This window comes from Cetorhinus maximus, chromosome 7 (assembly GCF_964194155.1).
Source record: "Cetorhinus maximus chromosome 7, sCetMax3.hap1.1, whole genome shotgun sequence".
In the NCBI taxonomy this organism is placed as follows: Eukaryota; Metazoa; Chordata; class Chondrichthyes; order Lamniformes; family Cetorhinidae; genus Cetorhinus; species Cetorhinus maximus.
Genome location: NC_135885.1, coordinates 87536910 through 87551010, shown reverse-complemented (window position 1 = coordinate 87551010; position 14101 = coordinate 87536910). Strand labels below are relative to the sequence as shown.

Here is a 14101-nt window from a genome sequence, read left to right as displayed (position 1 = left end):
TAGGAACACGATAATGACCAAATATTCCGTTTTCATGATGTAGGTTGAGGGATAAATGTTAACCAGGACACCAGGAAGAAATCCTGTTCTTCTTGAGAGGGTTTAATTTCTCATCCCAAAGGCTGATGAACCATGACTTCTAGCTGTTGTTATTTCCACTACAAAATCTCTTTACCTGTTATTGAGCATGGACATTTTATTAACATGACAAATGGATGCACTTGCCTTTCAAAATACAAAGAAGCAGCATCCTTCAGCTGACTGTTGGAAATCAGATGTCTCTTTATGTTTAAGCCTATCCCTAGCTTTGATTTAAGATGTTGCCTGCCATGAGAATTATTGGCCAGGTGAGCACAATGGGGGGGATATGTACACATACTAAGCCAACCAGAACATGTACTGAAAGTTTGCAGAATTTTAATTCATTCATTCGTTTGACTGAATTATTGATTAGTTGCTGGTGCTAGTCCCTGGTGACTGTGTCAATGTTAATGCAAGACTAAAAGATGTATTTCAGGTCAGGTTTCTGTGGTGTACCATGGTGATTCCAGAATGCCTTTTAGCAGAATAAGAAGAGGTTTACAGGACATCTTTAAGTGTGGAAAAACATTTTTTCAGCAATGGCCTTGAGCCTTTTTATGGCAAGAGTTTCCTTTTTTCACCTTTACACTAGTGGACTTTAGGCAGCTGACAAGAAGAATGCCATGGCTGGTCAACCAATAGCCCCAGCAGGAGGCCCAGTCCATTTGAGGGCAAGAATTCATTAGCACGGACCAGTGGACTGCAGGTGGAAATTGAATGTTTCAGGGGAAGCACACGGACATCCAGGCTGCAGTAATATTGGTTAGTTTTGCTGGCCTCTAGAGCAGAAGAAAGTAAGTCTATGGAGTGTTCTCCCATCACCAGAGGCAGAGGTTGATTTTGTAGAGCCCTGGGAGCACTCCTGCTACTCCCCTCCACACAAAAATATAGTAAAACTTAGTTGTTAGTTTCTCTTTGGTCTAACCACCAACTTATACTGGGCCAAGTTACACCATGCACTGTCTGCCCAGCTCGGTCCTAAAATATCATTGGAGTCTTACTTATGTCATAGGACCCCAATTTAAATATAAAAATCAACCATGTGTCCTCTCCAAGCATCTGCTCAGGGCACCCATTAGGAGGACCCTTGCAAAATGGAGATGCTTACATCAATGGGAACAGGGTGGTAAGTTCTATTTTTTTTTAGGGAAGTCACATTAAACTAAAATTGTGGTTTATGCAAACAGTGCATTGTCCATTGCCTGGAAAAGAATTGGCTAGTTTAATTCACACTTGGCTTAACCAATAATTTGTTGATGAAAATTGTGCAGTCTCATTGCTCTTTCTTCTTTGTAAATTGATGGAGAAGTTCTACTATAATTTAGAACTGAAACCAGAAATTTGATCAATTGGTTATTTTCTAAGTCTTATAAAATTGTTGGCAAAAATGCTTCGTAAAAGCATTTTTTATGTACACAACTGACTCAGGTTATAAGATTTAAATAAAAATAATGCCAAACCTATAATAATTAATTGCTAGTAATTTTGGCATGCTTTGTTAATGAATTGCCAATCTCAATATCTCTTTCACCTTGTGTTCCTAAAACTTCAAACAAAATTGTGAGTTAATTATAGAGATTGAAATTTTTATGGGTTAGAAATATTGAGTGAACATGATGCTAAATGTCTTTCTGCACTAAAAAATATTTTTCCTTTCCTCTTTAGCAGTCGTTTCAATGAGGATAGGCCACGAAGGCAGACGGTGCAAAAAGGAAGAAGACAGGCATTCCGAGGGCCAGCCTACATGTTTAATGACAGGTCCACAAACCTAACTCCTGAAGAGGAAAGATTTCTAGATGCAGCTGAATATGGCAATGTTCCTGTGGTCAGAAGGATGCTGGAGGAATCAGAATCACTTAATGTGAATTGTGTTGATTACATGGGCCAGAATGCACTGCAATTGTCTGTAGCAAATGAGCATTTGGAGGTCATAGAGCTTCTGCTGAAGATTGATAACCTGTCACGCGTTGGGGATGGTTTGTTATTGGCCATCAGTAAGGGATATGTGCGAATAGTGGAGGCCATCTTGAATCATCATTTGTTTGCTACAACACACACACTGGCTCTGAGACCAGAACAATATAAACCAGAGTACAATGATTTTTATGCCTATGACGAAGATGGTACCAGGTTTTCCCATGATATCACTCCAATCATCCTGGCAGCTCATTGCCAAGAATATGAAATAGTTCACATCTTATTGAGAAAGGGAGCCCGTATTGACCGGCCCCATGACTATTTTTGCAAATGCAAGGTGTGTACTGACAATCAATTGAATGACTCTTTCAGCCACTCTAGATCTCGAATTAATGCCTACAGAGGCTTGGCAAGCCCTGCCTACTTATCACTCTCCAGTGAGGATCCAGTACTAACGGCTCTGGAGCTCAGTAATGAGCTCAATGTGCTGGCAAACATTGAGAAGGAATTTAAGGTAAGTTCCTACTATTTGTACTCAATCTATATGGGTAGAACCCTAAAGTTTTAAAGATTTAACCAATAATTCTGCAATGTACACAAGAACCTAAACAATGTCATAAGAACATATTCTATACTTCAATTCTCACAGCTGCTTATATAATTACTGCCATCACTTGAGTTACACATACCTTAATTCTACAGACTTTTATACAGTAAATTGATAAATTTTGAAATAGTGAGGTTACAATTGCAATATCACTGAGTGAGTTTTAGTACCTTTGGCCTATCAATATATTTAGTGTATTTCTAATACAACGTAGAAAGCATTGTTGCTAGGTACATATCATATGTGAGTACAGCATTGCCTTGAGTCTTAATGCACACAAAGCTGTTAATCTGGTAGCTTTCCATTTACATGTTTTAAAGCTCCATATTCAAATAGACAATTTTTCCATACATAATTTGTCCATGGGTGCTTTATTTGTTGTGAGTTATCCAAGGTTACACCAAATCTACAGGTGCACTTCTAACCGCTAGAACTAAGCAAGTCTTTGAACAGCGAGGCACATGTGCTCTACTGGAATCAGGCCACATAGGTACTGTTAAATCTATGACAGGCAGGCTGGGTTTGTAGCTGATTGAAGCAGCAGGAGCAATGTGGGCTCCATTCTAAAACTTGTTCCACTCCTTCATGATCTCTGTGAACCTGATTGACCAGGGATGCCCTAGACCACCTCTATCCCTATAAATTACCTAGTTGACAAGTTGCCAAAACCTGACCCATAGTGAATACATACAAACATATATGAAAATACGAATTAGGAATGTGAGAAGGCCACTCGGCCCCTCGAGTCTGCTCTGCCATTCAATTTGATCATGGTTGATCTGACTGCAACCTCAACCCCACATTCCTGCCTACCCCTGATAACCTTTCGCCCCCTTGTTAATCAAGAATCTATCTAGCTCTGCTTTAGAAATGTTTATAGACTCTCCTTCCACTGCCTTTTGAGGAACAGAGTTCCAAAGACTCACAGCCCTCTGAGAAAAAAAAAATCTCCTCATCTCTGTCTTAAGTGTTTCCAGGATAGTTTCTTAGAACAGCACAATCTGGAGCCAACCAGAGAGCAGGCTATACTAGACCTGGCATTGAGCAATAAGATAGGATTAATTGATAACCTCATAGTGAAGGCACCCCTAGGTAGCAGCGATCATAATATGATTGAATTTTACATTTACAGAAAGAGAGGAGTGTGTCCAAGACTAGTATTTTAAACTTAAATAAGGGCAACTGTTAGGGCATGAAAGTAGAGCTAGCTAAAGTGGACTGGCAAATGAGGTTAAGCGATAAGTCAATAGAGGTTCAGCGGCAGACATTTAAAGGGATGTTTCAAAATACACAGAATAGATACATTCCGATGAGAAAGAAAAATTTCAAGGGGAGGGCCCTTGGTTAACTAAAAAAGTTAAAGGCAGTGTCAAACTTAATGAAAAAGCATATAATTGTACAATTGCAGGTCAGAAGATTGGAAAGAATATAAAGAATAGCAAAGAATGACATAAAGATTCATAAGGAGGAAAAAATTAGAGTATGAGAGAAAGCTAGCTAGTAATATAAAGACAGATAGTAAGAGTTTCTATAGATATTTAAATAAGAAACGAGTTAACAAAGTGAGTGTTGGTCCTATAGAAAGTGCATCTGGAGAATTGATAATGGAAAATAGACAGATGGCGGATGAATTAAACAGGTATTTTGCTTTGGTCTTCGCTATGGAAGACATAAGTAACATCCCAGAAATAACTGTAAATCAGGAAATGGAGTGGAGGGAGGAACTCGGGAAAATTACAATCATCAGGGAAGTGGTATTGAGCAAATTGTTGGGGCTGCAGGCTGACAAATCCCCAGGTCTGAATGGACTTCACACTAAGGTCTTGAAAGAAGTGGCTAGTGAGATAGTTGGTGCATTGGTTTTAATTTTCCACAATTCCCTAGATCGTGGGAAGGTTCCATTAAATTTGAGAATAGCAAATATAACTCCTTTATTCAAAAAGGGAGGGAGACAGAAAGCAGGAAACTAGGCAAGTTAGCCTAACATCTGTCATAGGGAAATGTTAGAAGCTATTATTAAAGATGTTATAGCAGGACACTTGGAAAAATTCAAGGCAATCAGGCAGAGTCAACATGGTTTTGTGAAAGGGAAATCATATTTAACCAATATATTCTTTATTATTATCTTTGAAGAAGTAAGATATGCTGTGGACAAAGGGGAATTGGTGGGTGTACTGTACTTAGATTTCCAAAAGTCATTTGATAAAGTGCCACACCAAAGGTTACTGCGGAAAATAGAAGCTCATGGTGTAGGGGATAATATATTGGCATGGGTAGAAGATTGGCTAGCTAACAGGAAGCAGAGAGTTGGCATAAATGGGTCTTTTTCGGGTTGGCAGGATGTGACGAGTGGAGCGCTATAGGGATCAATGCTGAGGCCTCAACTTTTTACAATTTATATAAATGACTTGGATGAAGGGACTGAATTTGCTGATGACACAAAGATAGGTAGGAAAGTAAATTGTGAAGAGGACATAAGGAGGCTACAAAGGAACATAGGTAGGTCAAATGAGTGGACAAAGATCTGGCAAATGGAGTATAATGTGAGCAAATGTGAAATCATCCATGTTGGCCGGAAGAATAAAAAAGCTTATCTGAATGGTGAGAGATTGCAGAGCTCTGAGATTCAGAGGGATCTGGGTATTTTGGTGCATGAATCACAAAAGGCTAGTATGCAGGTACAGCAAGTATTAGGAAAGCCAATAGAACGTTATTGTTTATTGTAAGGGGAATTAATTACAAAAGTAGGGAGGTTATGCTTTAGTTGTACAGGGCACTGGTGAGGACACATGTGGAGTATTGTGTAGAGTACTGGTCTTATTTAAGGAAAGATGTAAATGCTTTAGAAGCAGTTTAGAGTAGGTTTACCAGACTAATATCAGGAATGGGCCGCCCTGAAGAAGAGTCATACGGCCTCGAAATGTTAACTCTGTCTTTCTCTCCACCGATGCTGTCAGACCTGCTGAGTTTTTCCAGCATTTTTTGCTTTTGTTCCAAGAATGGGTGGGTTGTTTTATGAGGAAAGGCTGGACAGGTTAGGCTTGTACCCACTGGAGTTTAGAAGAGTAAGAAGCCACTTGATAAGTTCCTGAGGGGTCTTGACAGGGTGGATGTGGAGAGGAATTTTCCTCCTGCAGGAGAAGCTAGAACTAGGGGTCACTGTTAAAAATAATTTTTTTTAAAAATTCATTCACGGGATGTGGGCTTCGTTGGCTGGGCCAGTGAAGTAATAACAAGTGACCAAGGCAGTCTCAATACATCTCTCTGCTCAACCTAAACTCAATGATAAAGGTGTGGCCTGGAACTGTCAGTTCTCAATATGTAATGCTACCATAATGTACAGAACTGTGTTGAGCTTTTTAAATGCTTGATAAACATGGAAATGCCAGGTCATCTAAACTATAATATAGCATGACGAAAGCAAGTATACAAATGTTGCTGAATGCAATAAAACAAGTTTTGACAGCATTTCTTAGACATGTACAAGATTATTAGATTTAGAAATTCCATATGGTGAGTTGCATTGCTTAATACCAATAAAGATGAGTTATGGTCTGGATGGCCATTTACATAAGAATTTCCTGGGTCAGTTCATTTGCATGTCCTTTGGGCTAGTGGCAGTGGTAGAAAACCTGTGTCAAATAAAAGTAATGTGTTGGGGTATGTAGAAATTAGGGTGCAAAAGCCAGAGTAAAAACAAAAGAGAACTGAAGAACTTCTTCATTTCTGAAGGAGAGTCATATTTGGCTTGTTAGCTTTGCTTCTCTCTCCACAGGCACTGCCAGGCCTGCTGAGTATTTCCAGCACTTTCTGTTTTTACTTCAAAAGGCCAGTTCTTATTTGTGATTCGGGGTACAATAGCGTAGTGGTTATGTTATTGGATTGGCGATCTAGAGACCTTAGTTTAAATCCCACCATGGCAACGAGTGAATTTCAAGTCAATTAATTAAATAAATCTGGAATAAAAAGCTAATATAATTACTGGATTGCTGTTCAGCTTACTTAGTTCACTAATGCCTGCTAGGGAAGGTAGCTGTTACCTGGTCTGGTCTCTATGTGACTGCAGACCCACAGCAATGTGATTGACTCTTAAATGCCCCAGCAAGCCCACTGCCACTTCTGAAGATTAATTAGGGATAGCCTTGCCAGTGTTACCCACATCCTGTGTATTATTTTAAAAAAAATGATTTCAGCATCAGTCAAGGGGAGGTAAATCAAGGAGAGAACTTTGCTCTCTCAGCTGGCTATTAGCTAACTTGACTGAATGGGGAAAAGAACTATCAAAGCAATGAGCTGCGGACACCTCATGGGCAGCTTCAGGGAGCTCATGGAGAATAACTTCACAGATCGGGCTGATGCAGCCCTTAGGTAACTCCCTATTGGAGGCTCTGTGCCTCAGAGAGCTTTTACTACACACACCCGCACACATGCATGAACTTCAGTGCTCGCGCTCCTCCTGCCCCACCCCGGCAGCGCTGCAGTGTGGGTTTCACGCTGGCCAGCCATTAATTGGCCAGCCAGCGTGAAATCACGGCCAGAGCACGATTGCGGGCGGCGGTCAGCTTCCCAACCGCTCCCGGGCCCACTCGCCGAGCCTGCCCAACCACTGGAAAATCCTGGCCATAGACTCATAGACGTTTACAGCACAGAAGGAGGCCATTCGGCCCATCATGTTCAAATCCCATTTTCCCCCATCATGTGATGGTGTCCGCCATGGCGGATCGTGAATCCCACTGGAAGCCGGCGTGAACCCAAATTGCATCCCGTTAACAGGATGCAAAGTAAGGCCCACCGGAATCGTCCCCCTATGCCTGATTTACCATTATGCTGGCAGGAAACCACACCGGCCAAGACATGTCCAGGCAAGTGTGACACACAGAGGTCGGGACTTGCAGTTAGGTCCTTGCTCAGAACACATACATCTGAGAAGAAGATGCTGGTACCCTACAGCGACCAGACCTGGAGGAACACGTGCATCGCATGCTGGGTGGATTCTCATGCACATGGCTCCGCTGCGAAGCAGGCCTCAGAATGTAGGTGGTCTCTCCATGCAGCAGCTTCGACTTCGCTGAGGCTTCAGAATTTCACGGATTTCGCCATGAGCTTGCAACATCTTCTATGGTCTCCCTTGATGCTTTGGACCTGCTTCGGAAATTCAGACTTCGCTATGGGCTGGTGTGGATGTTCAGCAAAGGTGAGGTTGGGGAAAGGAAGGTCTCGGTGTGAGTGGGAGAGGAAAGTGTACTGTAGGTGGGGGGTGTTGAGGTTGGAAGGGGGGGCTGAAGGTGTCAGGGGGTTGAGGTTGGAATGGGTGAGGTGAAGGTGTTGGGGGGGTGACGTTGGGAGGGGAAGGAGGGTATCCGGGGGGAGGAGGGGGTATGGAGGCGGGGGGAGGAAGTACGGGGGCAAGAAGGAGTTCCAAGGGGAGAAGGTGTCTGGGGGGAGGAGGGCGTTCGGATGGGGGAAAGAGTAAGGGTGGAGGAAGAAGTAAGGTGTTGGGGGGTGGGTGGAATGTCCACATTAATGTGCAAGGGAGGAGTCTGTGGTGTCAATGACTGTCTCTGGGGAGCAAACTCAGGATGGGCGTGGTAAGATGGAATGCTGAGTGTGATGGGGGCAGAGGGAGCAAGTAGGGTCGGACGGTGAGGGTTCGACAGTATCAGTAGAAGGGACAACGAGAGTGGTTGGTGGGAACAGGGAAGCAAACACGGACCCTAGGAGTGAGAAGGAGGACGTCTGGGAGGTCAGCGTGGATGGGGGTGCGATTTTCAGGAAAGTAAGGAATGTGCACATTCACCTGGACGTTCGTGAAGGAGAAGCGTTCGGGCTGTAAGGCATTGGTCGGGAGGTCGAAGGTGATGCCATGGGACTGGACTGTGGTTGGGGAAAGGACATGGGTGACGGGGAAGGGGAAAGGATGGAGGAGCTTATCAGAAACTTTGGTACAACCATTTTTGCACAAATCGAAAGTGAGCAGAGCCTCGTGTTGGACGGGCACAGGTGCTGTATGGGAGTGCAATCAGTGGGTGGGTGGAGATGCAGGTCGGCTCAGATGGAGAACTGAAAGAGAATCCCAGCAGGCAGCATTGAAAATGTTTGGGACAGCGAGATGAGCGTGATGGAGGAAGGATCCGGGTGTGTGGGAGAGTGCTTGCATGAGCCTCCAAAAGGCCATGCCACACACACACTTTGCCCACCCCCAAAACCAGTTGAACTGCTAGTGGGGGTGGGGAGGGGGGGGAGGGGGTGGGGGGGGTGGGTGGGTGGAGGTGCGGGATGCAGGTGGAGAGCTTGTACATGATACTGAAAGACAATATTACACATTATTCAGTGAAAGTGAATATATTTTCTGATTATAAAGTGGCAAAACTTGTTCACCTGCACAACCATTTGTGATCAGAATTTTTTAACAAAGCTAGAGGAGCTTCTCTAACAGCTGGCTGATCAGATGCAGCAGTTGTATGATCTGCCATAATAACTGGATGACCTTCTATGACAGCTGGATGTTCTTCCATAACATCTGGTACTATCTTCCATAATAATTGAGTGATCTGCTATAACTTCTGGTCGATCTGCTGCGCCATATTACTGCCCAAGCAGCATTGTTGCATATCACTCCCAATAAAAGATATTTCAGAAGTGAAGTATAAAATGCCATTTTGTATTTAAACACATTTAACCTTGCAAAATGAAGAAGATTCTGTAAAAGGGAAACTCAAGTTAGTGATATTCATTTTTCCCTTTGTTTATATACATTAATGTAATTAATGATAAAGATTATAAAATAGTTCAATCGGTAATATGTGGAGGTAACACAGAAGTCTAGCACATTGGTGCTGCAGTGCACTCTGCTGTTGAGTGTTAAGATATGGCTTCATGGCTTGAGAAGAATTTTCAACCTAGATCTTACACAAGGAGCAACTTCTTAAATAATAAGATTGCCACTGGTGATAAAATAATGGTGATTACATCCAACAGCAGTCTAGTAATCACTATCCCTGACACTTTAGAGTAAAGGAACTATTTTTGCCTCCAATGCTGAGATGCTTTCTTCATTCTGCAGGCTATATTACAATCCCGTCACCCTTTGCCCTGCTCACCCGACCATTCTGCATCTTTTCTTTCTTTATCTGCCCCATTCTGTCTCCTGCAATACTCCCTTTTCTCATTAATGCAGGCCTGCTCTGCTTTTCTCACTCTAATCTGTCACAATTGGCAAGAAGCAAAAAATGCAGACACAGGAAAACTGAAACAAAAAGAGAAGACAGTCGAAACACTGGCCTGAAATTTGTTCCCAGGACGGGAGTGCAGAATCTGCAAACCTGACCCGGAAGAAAGTGCCCTGGAAGTTGGGATTTTCATTCCAGGGTAGTGGGATTCTCTGGGAGTCCCACATAATGAGTGGGGAGGCTGCTGGGTGTGAAGGCCTGTCTCGGTACACTGGCACTTTGTGAAAGCTTTTTAAAAAAGCATTGAAACAATAAACAGCCCTCCAGACCTCACCCCCTTCATCCTCTTATGCACTCCCCATACCCTCCATGCCAAAATATGCCCCCCCACCCACCCCTATAACCCTTCATACCCCCATGCCAATCTATGCCCCTTCACCCACACCTCAACCCACCCCTCATAACTCCTCATTCTTTCCATGCAAACCTATGGCCCTCCACCCAACCATAATCCCTCATACCCTCCGTGCCAACCTATTCCCCTATACCCACTCCCATAGCCTTTTATAGCCCCTCGGCCAATGTAGTGCCAACTTGATGCCAACTCATGGCCCCCACACGCCATCCTTTGCCCTTACACCTACCATGCCAACTCACCTAGTATCCACCATGGGCAGACATCAGGAGCCACAATGAGATTAAATAAGGTTCTAAGGGCTGAATTTTGCGTCTCGCGGGTGGGCGCGATCGGGCATAAAATTGCGCGAGAAGATGTCGGGCGAGCGTCCCGATGTCATTGCGCACTTGCACGATATTTCGCTTGGCGAGCACACGCAGAAGTCAGTAGCGTGCCTGTCGACAATTAAGAGGGCAATTAGGCCCATTGACGGCGTAATTGTCTCCGATTTTTCATGGCCCGACCAACGTTACGGTTGACGGGTGAACGAATTGGCCAGGCGGTCTTTGCCGTTTTCATCAAGCCTCATCCAAGGGCGGGATGAAATTTCCGTTATGAAATAAAATAAAAATAAATATCTGCGGACAGAATTTTTATCAGCTATATTTTCAGGTGATTGATTAAGATGCATGGACATTTTTTTTTGCAGCTCTTTAAACTTTTATTTTTAGCATTTTCAGGTCTGCAGCTCCCTGAGGCAGCTGTCTGCCTTGAGGGAGCTTTCCCACAGTGCTCACCCCCGGAAACATCATTGCCTTACCCTCTTCCCACCCCCACCCCGGCAGTGCTGAGCTTTTCAGCACGCGTTTCACATTGGCTGGCCATTAATTGGTCAGCCAGCGTGAAATTGTGGTTGGAGGCCCATTTGCAGGCCGTGCCCAGGCTCGCCGATCGCGTGTGCCCGCCAAAGGTCAAATTCAGGCCTTAGTATCTATTGCAGACTTTATTTAAAACAACCACTCTTATTTATAAAAACTCATTCACTACATTTACATTCCTTCAACTACATAATACCTTATAAAAACAAACATCTAATTTCAAGTTCTTAATTCCTTATAAAAACAAGCTTTGGAGTTCATAGTCCCATTGCAAAGAGTCTGTAACCACTTGCAGCTGTCAATCAAACTGTGAATTGGAAGGCACTCTCCTGTGATAATGGAAGATTGTGGAATCAGTCATACAGCACTAGTAATGAAAGCCCTCAGGCTTATGTCAACAGAGTGAAATAGCAAGCAATGATTCTTTTTTAAAGCTCCACACAGTTTTTTTCAAAGGCAGGAGTTTTAAATGTTTTGACAGCTTAACAGTTGCTTTTGACACTTCTGACGGTTTTGACAGTTCCTCTTGATAGTTCCCCTTGACAGTTCCAATAAGTTTATCCACTTTTTACGCACATTTAAATCCACTTTTAACAATGAGGCACCTTACCTCTCCTAAAGGGCATCTTATCGCTTCCAAAGGTGTCCCGGGACCATATCCAAAGAGGTACCCTATGTCTCCATAAGAGTACCCCACCTCTCCAAAGGAAGCCATTAAGGTTAGACCTGCTCCTACCATGGCTACTCTATACATGTTGTATTTCCCACTCCTGGCTAACAAAAATCAGACATGACTGGAGGCAGCTGATGCATTATATGGGTAACGGCCTCCATGAAATGCACATATACAAATCCCGACCTAGGCCCATTACCGTCGCCGCGAAAATGGTAGGTGCTGTATTCAGGGGTGGGACTTCTGTATTCGGGCTCTCCTGCCATTTTCACAATGATGGAGAGGCTGTCTTTTGTTCTGAAAATTCAGCATTTGTGGTGAGAATACAAGTCAATGTTTTAGATATGGATCTTTTGTCATCAGAACTTGGTTTGGTGCCAGTGAAGGGCCAGAGCTAAAATATTAACTTGTCTGTTCTCTCCACAGATGCTGACTGATGCATTGAGTGGTTCCTGTGGCTTCTTTATTTGTACTTTAGTTGTCATTAGATATTAAACAGCTGTAGGAGAAAAAAAGAGATTTACATGAATTTTAACTCAGAAATGGCAGAGTAGTTTTATGGCATATTTTGTTGTGTTATTATAGATTATTTTATATAAACAGAGCAATGTGAAATATAAACTAAAATCAGCAGACCTAAATGTATGAGAGTTAGGGCTGCCAACAGTGGTTGGACATATTCCTGGAGATTTGAACATGTGACAGTAGATCACATGGCTATTGGTACCACTTATATCTATATATTTAATCACCTGACGTTTGCTCACATGACATGTGTCCACTGTTTGTCAACGTTACTACATTTAACTTAGGGTGGGATTTTCTGGCGTGGCCCACTGCCGGAGCCGTCCAGGCCTGCCGAAAGTTAGAGGACTTCTGGCTGGGCCACTGCAACCTGCCACATGCAGGTCCTGCCACAACGGGGCCGGAAATCTCTTTTAAATGAGATTAATAACACAATATATGAATCAAAGAAAGAACACAAAAAAGATTTAAATAATGACTACTTTGGTGATGTTTGTACGGCATTGACCTCAATGAGAAACACCTAGTATATAGCACCAGTTCAACAAAAACATCATCTAACCAAAGTCCTCATACAATTTATAGCCCACATGTGCAACAACACAAACAGGGACAGTTTCTCCTGGGTGACCAGAAACACAACTCGGGAGATCAATCGCCTTATTCTGGTAAACTCTCGGCTGAAGCGTTGGAATTCATGGAATCTGTATCCGTGGACCTTATGAAGAAGTTCGAATATTTGGATATTTATATTATTCTTATGAAACCCTTGATTCATTGTGATTATGAAGGGATCTGGTGCTGGTGGAAAGAAGAGGAATTGAACACTAGCCTTCTAAAGGCCGAAGCCCGGATCTTATAGCAGGAGTAACCGTGAAGTTATCAGTGTTCACCATTATTATGAAGGAAATTGGACTGCAACTTTCAGAGTTACCAACTACCCCATATTTTATGGGATCATCCTATAATTCAGTCGATTGTCCCACGTCCGGTGCTGTCTCCTCCCAGGACCCACTTGTCCCATATTTCTGTGGCAGTGATTAGAAGATTGCTGGGCAGTCTCCTCTTTTTGCTGTCTAAGTACCTTTGGTGCTTGAGGACAGTTTAATGGGGTGGGGTGGGGTGGGGGGTTGCAGTTGGTGTGCTGGGGGGGTAACGGCACAGCCCAAGTCTCGAGCTGGGGGGGTCTGTCAGCCCTGAGTCTCAGGCTGGTGGGGGGCTGGTCAGTCGGTCCCCAGCCTCAGGCGGGGATCCAGCAGCAGCCCTATGGGGTGTGGGGATTGCGAAGGAAGGGCTCTGGAGGCAGTGCGTGGGGGGAAGGGGTTGTTGGGAAGAGGTGTCCGAGTTTTTATGTAGTTGGGGAACAGTGTGCAGAGTTGACAGGGTCATGGAGGCAGACTGCAAGTAAAGTATATGTTTCAAAGGGCCTGACATGTACCTCCCTCACCCTCCTGCCTTGTCAGCACTGCATTCTCCCCTCCCCCGCTCATTATAGACCCCATCCAATTTTCCTTTCCCATTTCTGCCCTATATGTTATTTCAAATTAATTTTGTTAATAAAAACTGATTCTACTTAGTGCTAAACTGTACCATAAATGTCTTACTTAAACTATTAAAGTTTTCATGGAAAACAGTAAACTTCCCAGATGGACAGTTTAAACTAACACCATAAAATTAATCATATCTTTCACACACACATCGGCAGAACTTGTTGGAGGCAACTGGGATCTCTGCCACTGGCTGGAGAGCCAAAGAGAGTCCCCCGTCACCTCTTTTCAGGAAGGCCTGCCACATCTTCTTCCACTCAGACACTTGACAAGCCAGTGGTGTGCCTTCTGGAATCAAGGATCCAGG

The 14101-nt window shown here is 43.5% G+C and overlaps 1 protein-coding gene across 2 annotated transcripts in view; it reads left to right on the top strand.

The window, feature by feature from the left end:
* The window catches only part of LOC144682920 (short transient receptor potential channel 6-like), a 223598-nt gene that overhangs the window by 64547 nt on the left and 144950 nt on the right, over window positions 1–14101 (top strand). For both annotated transcript variants that reach the window (XM_078545816.1, XM_078545815.1), the window contains exon 2: window positions 1747–2512. In XM_078545816.1, the coding sequence (XP_078401942.1) occupies window positions 1747–2512 (766 nt within the window). The remainder of the gene's footprint in view (window positions 1–1746; window positions 2513–14101) is intronic.